General features: G+C 48.0%; 1 protein-coding gene across 1 annotated transcript; it reads left to right on the forward strand.

Annotated features, from left to right (window-relative positions):
* Positions 1-494: 494 nt before the first annotated feature.
* Positions 495-10,507, forward strand: NENF (neudesin neurotrophic factor). The gene is made up of 4 exons (XM_068279695.1): positions 495-672; positions 2,454-2,514; positions 3,778-3,881; positions 8,753-10,507. Exons 1-4 carry the CDS (start codon positions 517-519, stop codon positions 8,927-8,929), a joined length of 498 nt encoding a protein of 165 aa, XP_068135796.1. The 5' UTR covers positions 495-516; the 3' UTR covers positions 8,930-10,507.
* Positions 10,508-11,249: the final 742 nt, after the last annotated feature.

Consider the following 11,249-nt stretch of genomic DNA (forward strand, 5'->3'; position numbering starts at 1 on the left):
AAAATGCAAATCGCTAGCGATTTTTAAATCGCTAGGGTTTGCTAAATAACATAGGAATCGCGGCAGGTATTTTTCACTACCGCAATTCGATTTTTACAAACGCGCAATCGCACCACGGAGCGCTTTTTACCAGGATTTTGCTAAGCAATACATTGCATAGCATAATCGTGCTCGCAATCGCAGAAAAAAAATGAGGGACTTGCTGAATCACAATCGCTAGCGTTTAGCGCAAGTGTTAGCGATTGCTAGTGGAATAGGGCCCTAATATAGTGGAAAAGGGCCCTTTAAGCTACTTTCTTCATAAACTGAATACAAGTCCACTTCCCCACATTCTGTAATGCAGTAGCGCCCCCTAGCGCTGAAGGCTGCGGCTGCTGAATTGCTGTCCTATGGAATGATGTTTTTTTTATTTGAATAGAGCTAAGGCAGTGAAGGGGTTACAGTAGGTGGTGATGTGGGCGGGGCTTGTGGCCGGCTCAGCGTTCTATCCCCGCCCCTGTAGGAAGTTTGACCAGGATGTGGCCGCGCGGGGGGCTCTGCTGGCTGCTGCTGCTGGGGGTCACTGGTCAGCTGTGCAGCTCTATGGACGGGGAGCTGCGGCGCCCGAGTCCCCACACCAAGCCGGCCAGGCTCTTCACTGAGGAGGATCTGGCCGGATACAATGGGGAGAAGGTAACTCCGGCTTCCTGCAGCTCTGCCAGAGTGGGCGGGACTCATTGCTGTTATTAATCATGTGCACATGTATTACTTTATCTTCTTACTCTGTTCAGTAAACCAGCACCTATTTAGCAAGGAGTCCTCGGGCAAGACTCCCTAACATTGCTATTGCCTACTGAGCGCACCCTGTGGCTGCAGCTCTGGCGCTTTCAGGCCAGGGTTTCTTTGATTTCTAAGCATTTCCTGAACAGCACTTGCTAAGTCTAACTGCTAAAATAGTATGCAAGTGAGTGATGAAACTGTCTGGTATCTAACTGTTTTGGCAGTTAATTTGCCGTTAAGGAAATGCTTCTGAAAACCCAGAGAATTCCCCATGAGGAAATGGACTAGTCCAAAACCTGTCAGTTCTGTTAGATTTTAACTTGCTTTTTTTCACTGGAGTAGTTCTTTAATTTTCTTTTAAATGCTGGTAAAATGGGTCACCATGATTAGGCATGGATTCCGTTGCAGGGCGGGGAGTGTTATGCAAGGCATTTATCCGTCACAGTGCAGTCAGTCTGCAGGCTGTGAATACATCTTCTGTGCTGCAGCCTCCCACATGCCTTTCTGGGGAAAAGCCAAAAGCCAAACCTTCCAGGGAAGCATTCGTATATCTGAATCACTGCATTTTATGCAACAGGGAAATGGCAGCTGTGATTGGCTTGAGGAGTTATCCGTTACCTAATAAATCTTTTCTATACTGGTTTGCTGCCGGCCATCCGCTGCTTATAATAGCAGAATTGCTAATAACAACTGGCAACTACAAACTGAAGTGAATCCCAGCCAGGGCACTATCTGCAAAGAGTTTGTATGTTCTCTCCGTGTCTGCATGGGTTTCCTCCCACATTCCAAAAACATACAGATAAGTTAATTGGCTCCCCCTAAAAAAAAAAATAAAAAAAATTGGCCCTAGACTACAGTACTTACACTACATAATATAGACATATGGCAATGGTAGGGATTAGATTGTGAGCTCCTTTGAGGGACAGTTAGTGACAAGTTATATATATACTGTACAGCACTGCGTAATATGTCGGCGCTATATAAATACTAAATAATAATAATATACATTTCTCAATCTCCCGCTAATGCAAAAGTGTGTCTTCTGCTCACAGGGAAAGATACTTAAAGTGTAACTGTCGGGCATAAAATAAAAAAAAATTCTTTATTTTTATCTGGTAAACAAGTAATAAGGATGCTAACCAGGCAATCAAAGGTTAAAATCTCTATTACTTTTCTTGTTTATAAATGATCATTCCCCAGTTTACCTGACTCTTATTTGGTACGTTGTCGCAAAAAGGAAGTTGCAGGGCATGCTGGGTTGTCTTTTTTTGCTTTATTTCCCCTCAGACTAAACTAATGTACAGAAGCAAAAAAGGACAACCCAGCATGCACTGCAACTTCCTTTGTGCAACTTCCTGCGGTGAGAGACCTATAGATGCCTTTTAAACAATACTGGTTGCCTGGCTGTCTTGCTAATCCTCTGCCTCTAAAGATGACCATAGATCTAGCGACTTTGGAGGCCGATCTACCAAGAGTCAGATCTCTCTCTGATCGGAGAGAAATCTGTTGGCCGCCATAAACCGCAGGCTGATTCCCAAACCATCTCAGCATGAAATCTTTCTGGAATCTGCCGCCTCGGCCCCCCTAATATTTGTTTAATTTTATTTTTTAGTAATCATATTTAATATATATTATTAAAAAATGTGCATAGTGCATGTCTAACTGTACAGTAATAATTTGTCTACTCGCTGCAGGAGGAAGAGCCCATCTACATGGCGGTGAAGGGGACGGTATTCGATGTCTCAGCTGGAAAACGTAATTTTTACCATTTGAAACTTTAGATCTTTATATGCATTCTCTTCCCCTCCCCCCCCCCCCAGTAGTGTTGGAATACTGCTGAGCAGGACATACCACCGTGTAAATACAGTAGAATCTCTATATAGTAAACTTTGATATAGTAAACTCAGTCCTCAGGTCCCAGCAAATGTCTCTATGTATAAATATGCGCAACCAATTCTGATATAGTAAACTATTTTTCCTGGTCCTTTGGAGTTTACTATGAAGGGATTCTACTGTGTACACTGATCAGCTAAAAACACTGGTTATCGTGTTACAGGGGCTTGGTGGGGTATACAGGGTGGCGCAGGGAAGACTGGCCTGGCTGCTTGTCATGTGCGTGAGATTACAGGCAGATGGCGGCCCATCTCCATGCACCGTCACTGCTTTGCATGTGTGGTCTTCAGCTCAATGAAGCCGGTTTCGCCTGCCTTTGCTGCCGTACGGGTAACGCTCTCAAACGGCAGGAAATGCAAGCGAACAGGATTCATTGCACGGGAGACCGCGCACACACCAGGAATAGCGCAAGTGGCACATGGAGACCGGCTAGTATCTGCCTACATAGTCATGCATGTTACAGGCAGCCTGGACGGCCTTTCCTGCACCACCCTGCATTAGGAAGCAGGTGGCGCAAGGGGGCGTATCCAAACCTAAAGCAAAAAAACTCCAAAACTTATGATAATTCTTAATTCATTAACCCTAGATAGGATTTTTATGGGAGGGGGAGGAGGGGGGTTCCCTCCTAACCCTAACCTCCCCCCCCCCCCCCACCTACTCCTAATCTTAACCACCTACTCCTAACTCCCCCCCCTCCACCTACTCCTAACCTTAACCTATTCTTAACCCCCTAACCTCACCCACCTACTCCTAACCAACCTCCACCTAACCCTAACCAATCCCTCATTCTCTTATCTGTAATCACCCCCAGTTTTGCACCAGAGTTCGGGTACAGTGTAGCCATACCCGTGAACTACTGCTCCCAGCATGCCCTTAATTACTACAGAGTTCTGCTACTATTGTAGCGCAAATCTGCCATGGCCATTTTTCGCAGGTGGCCCCCTGCACTCAAATTTTCAGCTATAGCAGGCACACAAATTGTCAGTTTTGATTTTGTATACAAACACTTTCAGCTAGATTCTTAGTGAAAAGAATGACAGAAAGGAGGCGGGATTGAGGAGCGAGAAGAAAGGTAGAGGCGTGTTGCACAAAGGTAATTGAATTCATTATTGTTTTTCTGATCAGAGTTCTATGGGAAGGGAGCTCCATACAACGCACTGGCTGGAAAAGACTCCACAAGAGGTGTCGCCAAGATGTCTCTGGAACCAGAAGACCTCACCTATGACACGGTAAGTGATGCAATACTGCAGCAGTGCCACTAGAGGTCTCCAGGGAGCATCTGATAATGATGTCCATTCTGGACCTCCTTGCACTGTGGCATGAAATGGGCTAGTGTGTGTCTTGTGGTGGGGGCGGGGAGTAGGGAGGGCCAAGTAGGATACCCCCTCACTGACGCCAGTTCTGGAGATGCACATGCTTTGTATTTATTTCCATTTTACATGTGTGGATATCTAAAGTGAGTCAGGTAAAAAGGGCACTGGAAATTTGGGCGCAGATGGCGGCGCTGTAGGCAGCATTGTGAATTACAGGTATAGTATTATTTAAAAGGTATTTAAAAGATGGAGCCCAAATTAGAATAAAAACAGGTTAACCCACACTCAATGGCGGCCTGGAGGGGAAATGGTAATTAACGCCGCCTGGACTTTTGAAGGAGCAGGATGAGCCGTGTCTCAGCTTTACCCCGCGTCTAAATTTTCCAGCACCTTAATTACATGTATACTTCTACAGAATGTAAAAATATTAGTGGAGTTGAAACGGGTCAGAGGGTGCAGGATGGGATAGGTGAGATCTGGCAGACAGTTTTCAATAAAGGACGTATAAGGTGAATGGATTAAAATCTTTACTTTCCTGGGGCTTCTTCCACTGAGGTACATTTACCAAGAGTGTCAGAGACAAAATATTGGTAGGTTTTTAGAAATCCATGCAGAACTGTCTGACATCTTAAGAAATCACTAAATAGTGCAGATTCCTAGGAATAGGAGGAGTTAGGAAGGATTCTCAGACAGTGCAGTGTGTGAGGTAAATTGTTGTTGCTGAGGTAACCGATACATCTGCTGTATTGCATTAATGCCCAACACTGAAAGGGTTAAGCTCAGAACAGCTTCACAGGACACCTGGCAGCAGGGGGGAGGAGACCTTCACAAATCATGCCTAGCCTGCACTGCTGCACTATTAAGCACTTCTTAATCTGCGACCGTTTAGGGATGGATTTGCACTTTTCATAACTGTAGTGCAGCTCTAGAAATCCATGCTAAACTGCCACTATTACGTAGGATTTGAGAAGTTTCTTATTATCATGCAGAACAGTCCCCCTGCTGGTAAGAACAGTTTAACCACCCTGGCGTTCTATTAAGATCGCCAGGGCGGCTGCATGAGGGTTTTTTTTAAATAAAAAAAAAACTATTTCATGCAGCCAACTGAAAGTTGGCTGCATGAAAGCCCACTAGATGGCGCTCCGGAGGCGTTCTTCTGATCGCCTCCGGCGGCCAAAAGTAACACGGAAGGCCGCAATGAGCAGCCTTCCGTGTTTGGCTTCTCCTGTCGCCATGGCGACGAGCGGAGTGACGTCATGGACGTCAGCCGACGTCCTGACGTCAGCCGCCTCCGATCCAGCCCTTAGCGCTGGCCGGAACTATTTGTTCCGGCTGCGCAGGGCTCAGGCGGCTGGGGGGACCCTCTTTCGCCGCTGCTCGCGGCGGATCGCCGCAGAGCGGCAGCGATCGGGCAGCACACGCGGCTGGCAAAGTGCCGGCTGCGTGTGCTGCTCTTTATTTCATGAAAATCGGCCCAGCAGGGCCTGAGCGGCACCCTCTGGCGGTAATGGACAAGCTGAGCTCGTCCATACCGCTAAGGTGGTTAAGAAGAAAAAACTGTTGGTAATGCTTTGATAAATCTGGCCCACTGTGTCCCTCGCCGCAGCTCGGGTCCTCTCCCGGGTCCCACTGCAGCCTCTGAAGATCGTTGATCCCCGGATGGGTTGGTGTCTCCTGCACTTGCGTGCCCCTGCGCTGTGCACAAGCGCGCCTGAATCACCTAGAGCAGCTGTGCCCAACCTACGGCCCGCGGGCCACAAATGGTCAGGCCAGTTTCTGTGGCCCGTGCGGCGGTGTCCTGCCGAGGGGGAGGCTGGGGGAGACTGAGGAAGCTGCCCGCGGAGGGGTAGAGGATCGGGTGGTATTGCGTAGTAAAGTATCGGCGTAGTCCCGCGCATACATGCTGGTATTCAGCCCCGGGTAGCGCTGGGATAGTTAAAAAGCCTCGCTCATTGGTTAGTGCAGGAACCTTCCTCCAATAGGAATTAGGCTGATTCCTATTGGAGGAAGGTTCCTGCACTAACCAATGAGCGAGGCTTTCTAACCCAGCGCTACCCGGGGCTGAATACCAGCACATTCTCAAGTATGCGCGGGACTACGCCGATACTGTACTACGCAATACCACCCGATCCTCTCCTCCTCGGGCAGCCTCCTCAGCCCCACACAGACAGGGCAGCCTCCTCAGCCCCACACAGACAGGGCAGCCTCCTCAGCCCCACACAGACAGGGCAGCCTCCTCAGCCCCACACAGACAGGGCAGCCTCCTCAGCCCCACACAGACAGGGCAGCCTCCTCAGCCCCACACAGACAGGGCAGCCTCCTCAGCCCCACACAGACAGGGCAGCCTCCTCAGCCCCACACAGACAGGGCAGCCTCCTCAGCCCCACACAGACAGGGCAGCCTCCTCAGCCCCACACAGACAGGGCAGCCTCCTCAGCCCCACACAGACAGGGCAGCCTCCTCAGCCCCACACAGACAGGGCAGCCCCCTCAGCCCCACACAGACAGGGCAGCGCCCTCAGCCCCACACAGAGCTGACAGCCCCCTCAGCCCCACACAGAGCTGACAGCCCCCTCAGCCCCACACAGAGCTGACAGCCCCCTCAGCCCCACACAGAGCTGACAGCCCCCTCAGCCCCACACAGAGCAGACAGCCCCCTCAGCCCCACACAGAGCAGACAGCCCCCTCAGCCCCACACAGAGCAGACAGCCCCCTCAGCCCCACACAGAGCTGACAGCCCCCTCAGCCCCACACAGAGCTGACAGCCCCCTCAGCCCCACACAGAGCTGACAGCCCCCTCAGCCCCACACAGAGCTGACAGCCCCCTCAGCCCCACACAGAGCTGACAGCCCCCTCAGCCCCACACAGAGCTGACAGCCCCCTCAGCCCCACACAGAGCTGACAGCCCCCTCAGCCCCACACAGAGCTGACAGCCCCCTCAGCCCCACACAGAGCTGACAGCCCCCTCAGCCCCACACAGAGCTGACAGCCCCCTCAGCCCCACACAGAGCTGACAGCCCCCTCAGCCCCACACAGAGCTGACAGCCCCCTCAGCCCCACACAGAGCTGACAGCCCCCTCAGCCCCACACAGAGGTGACAGCCCCCTCAGCCCCACACAGAGGTGACAGCCCCCTCAGCCCCACACAGAGGTGACAGCCCCCTCAGCCCCACACAGAGCGGGCAGCCCCCTCAGCCCCACACAGAGCGGGCAGCCCCACACAGAAACTGGCTCACGTTCTCGCATCACAGATGATCATCTTCATTCTGTATTAAGAATAAATGTTACAAATTTGGAGCCAAATATCCAGAAATTGGTTTCTGAAAAACAGCCGCAAACTTCTCATTAAGAAAATGTGCATCAAATGGTGAGTACAACAATTCTTATATTGTTGTTTTCTTTCCATTTCCAACACCATGTTAACTGTTACTAGAAAAACGTTTAAAGTTTTACATCGAAAATTTGTATGCATGTGTTCCGGGCCCTCGAGATTTTTCTTGATTTAAAGTTCGGCCCTCGGGCCAAAAAAGGTTGGGCACCACTGACCTAGAGTATACTGTGCCTGCACCGTATAACTGCGCAGGCACAGCATGTTCCTGGTGGCCCGTTCACGCTCAGCGACGGGGCACGCAAGCACGAAAGACGCCGACCCATCTGGGGATTGGCGATCTTCAGAGGCTGCAGCCGGGGCACAGCGGAAGACCGTAGCTGCGCGAGGCACACAGTGACTTCTAGGGGTTTAAAGTTAGTTTTAATCGATTCACCTTTTATGTCCATTAACCTCCCTGGCGGCATGATTACTTCCGGATTTTAGGGTCCTTTCAGCACGTTTCAGACCCGTACATCAGGAAACCATCATGCCGCCAGAATGCCTGCAGCAGCCCCAGAACTTACTCGCCTCCCTGGGCTCCTGCGCTGCAATTTTCCCACCGTCCTCCAGGTGGCGCTGTAACCCGGTAGTGTGATCACCTATGGCAATCTCACCAGAGTGATTCAGAGCCTCGGAGGACAGGAAGGAGAACGGCTACCAACGTCTGGATCCCATGGGAGGTGAGTAAAAACGCCCGCTGTGTGCTATACTCTGCATAGAGCTCCGGGCGGCTAGCCCAAGCATAGCTTGGGGTTACCACCAGGGAGGTTTAAGGGAAACTGTAGTAAAAATTAACATGACGAAAAAAATGGCTTATTTTTACCATGTTCATTTATAACTGATCAAGTTTGCTTAGCGATGACCCACAAAGGGGTACATGTGCTGAAAAGGTGGAGAACCACTGGTATAGTGTATGTATTGTAGTCTAGGGCCAATTAACTTATCTGTATGTGTTTGGGATGTGGGAGGAAACCGGAGTGCCCGGAGGAAACCCACACAGACACGTGGAGAGCATACAATCTCCTTGCAGATGTTGACCTGGCTGGGATTAGAACTGGGGACCCAGTGCGATATCTTCAGTTCTGTCAGGTACAGCTCTGCAGAATGTTCATTTACTGAAAGTTCCCAAAGCCAGTACAAAATATACCTGGTCTCCTAGAATACTCGAGGGGGGAGTTTGAGAGAATTCTGCATAGCTAAACAGCCTAGGCTGTGACAAATCATTGGGAGGGTGGGGCTGCATACCAATATTCAGCAATACAGTATGCACAGTAGATATAGGAAGTCTTTCTGATACTGAAAACTGAAAAATTAACATACAAGTGGGTATACTGAATCATGTACTCCATTCTACTATATGCCACTACAGGGCCTCTTTTTTTTAAATGTCTGCGTAACCCTCCTGTGTGTCTTCTGTAGACCGGGCTCACTGAGGAGCAGCTGAAATCTTTGGATGATATTTATGAGGGTGTGTATAAGAAGAAGTACCCGATTGTCGGCTACACGGCCAGACGCATCCTGAATGAAGACGGCAGTCCCAATCCTGACTTCAAACCAGAAGATCAGCCACAATTCACCATCAAAGATGAATTCTAAAGGAGCGTCTACATTACAGCATCCGGGGAATGGTTCTATTTCTGTCCATTTTGGGATTATTCTTCTAGTTCAGTGATGGCTAACCTTGGCACTCTGTGACAAAACTACAAATCCCATCATGCCTCTGCCTCCCCGAGTTATGTTTAGAGCTGTCAGAGTATTGCAATGCCTCATGGGACTTGTAGTTCTATCACAGCTGGAGTGCCAAGGTTAGCCATCACTGTTCTAGTTCTTCTTTTACCACTATGTACTTAATGCAATCTGTGGAGGTTTTATACACTGAACTTTGTTTTCTAAATTGCATTGAAGGACCTTTTATTGCAAAAAATTGTAAACTTTAAAATACGTGTAACTACATACAGAGAAGTACATTCTCCCCCGAGTAAAATGCAGTATAAATGACTTTTTCCCTATGTAGCAGTTCTTGCAGTAGGCAGTAAAAATCTGACAGGTTTTGGCCTAGTCCATCTCTTCATGGGGGATTCTTAGTATTTCCTGTATACTTTACCAAACCACTCCCTGGAAAGGCTCTGGATAAAGATGCCCTACTCGTTTACATGCTGTTTTGGCAGTTGGACTGAGCAAGTTCAAAAGAAGCTTTTGAAAATAAAGAAAACCCTGACAACCCCCCCATGTGGAGATAGACTAGTCCAAAACCAGTCAAGTCAGATTTGTATTACTTACTGTAAGTGGCAGCATTATGGAAAACAAAATTACAGTGAATTTTACTTTAGGGCAAAGGTACATTTTAGATGTATGCATGCACTTGTATTGTATTTTAACATTTACAGTTTTGGGCTATAGTGGTCCTTTAAAGCGGACCTGAACTCAGAACGTCCTCTCTGCTCTAAAAGATAAACAGCTGCATAATAACCTTTAAAGAAAAACATTTCTTTGTTACATCTTACAGAACTATTGCAATAAATCTGCAGTGTCTACTTCCTGTTTTCATGGAATCAGACAAAGGGTAAACATCTTGTGTTTACATATTAGCTGTGCCTGCTGAGGACTGACATAATTCTGTGCTGACACAGCTGAGAGATCAAATTACACTTGTGATTACTTGAAGATGAGAGGGGATTAGGAATATCTTCTCTCTAAAACCACACAGGGTGTATTTCTCTCTGTTTTCCTATTGTCCTGTGCGAGAGTTCAGGTCCACTTTAAAAAAAAAATGTTACACTGTCTTCCTGTCTGCTAGTGCCTTAAAAGAACACTAACATCAGCCTTGTCACTGTCAGACACAATACATGAATTGTTGTGTAGCCACCGGTATTCCGTACCAATGTCAGCATTTCTAATCATTTACAATCCCTAAGCTGCGTATGCCTTCTGTAAAGTGGCGGGAAGCATGTGTAGAGTGAGATGGGCGGAAGAAAAAGGGGGAGGAGGTGTGAAATGTCTTCTTGTGTTGTGTGAATGAGGGCATGGCTGCTGTTCTCTGACACAAGACCACCCAAGAAAAGTTCCTACCCACCTGCAGACCTGCAGATGTTTCCCCCCCCCCAATGATTTTGTGCGCAGAGCCCTGTGGCTCTTAATTCACGGAGCTTTATCAAACATTTTATTAAACGTTTGATAATTTACCTCATGGGTAAAATCTAATTTTGAATTCACTAAGGTACTATATATTTATCGAATGTTTTATTGATGAAATGATCAATAAATCTATAACACCTTAGTGAATTCAAAATTAGATTTTACCCATGAGGAAAATTATCAAACGTTTGATAAAGTGTTTGATAAAGCTCAGTGAATTGAGGCCTGTGTGTGCAATCTAAGGGGAAAATTAAAAATATCTGGTCTCTTGCTGAGGCCCTGTATAGTATATGCAGAATACTAATGAAGCTCGATATGGGTAACCACACCTGTACACTTACTGCACGTCACTGGGATGATTATTCTGATCAGTGAGGGATTCAAATGTAACGGGGCCCTAAGCATAATAGTAAATTTGGGGCCTCCTTTTGGTAAGCTGAAATGGAGAGCGGTCAAAGAAGGTGGCAGGTGGTCCCCTTAGATACCTGCTAGGCACTTGCCTAGGTTGCCTGGTGGATGATCCTGCTCTGATTTCTGATGTGCATACAAATGACCTATTGTTTTGAAATGATCCAATCCTATTCACTTCCTGTTGCATTTCATGGGCGTGGTTCCAAGATGCAGTTTGCAAAACTGTTCAAGCAAGCTAGCTTTGTGGATCTGTAGAGGTTAGTGTTAGGTGGTTGGGGTCCAACCATTTCTTAGAATGATATGGTGCGCTCACACTCTGCAGGTAGCTGCACACTGCATTGCTGCCTGTTATCACACTGCCCATACAATT

This window comes from Hyperolius riggenbachi, chromosome 4 (assembly GCF_040937935.1).
Source record: "Hyperolius riggenbachi isolate aHypRig1 chromosome 4, aHypRig1.pri, whole genome shotgun sequence".
Classification (NCBI taxonomy): domain Eukaryota; kingdom Metazoa; phylum Chordata; class Amphibia; order Anura; family Hyperoliidae; genus Hyperolius; species Hyperolius riggenbachi.

Excerpts from the sequence above, each read along its gene's own strand:
- NENF (XM_068279695.1), top strand. The coding sequence starts at position 517 with ATGTGGCCGCGCGGGGGGCTCTGCTGGCTGCTGCTGCTGGGGGTCACT. Across the intron at positions 2,515-3,777 it reads CGATGTCTCAGCTGGAAAAC|AGTTCTATGGGAAGGGAGCT; the intron begins GTAATTTTTACC and ends TTTTCTGATCAG. Across the intron at positions 3,882-8,752 it reads AAGACCTCACCTATGACACG|ACCGGGCTCACTGAGGAGCA; the intron begins GTAAGTGATGCA and ends TGTCTTCTGTAG.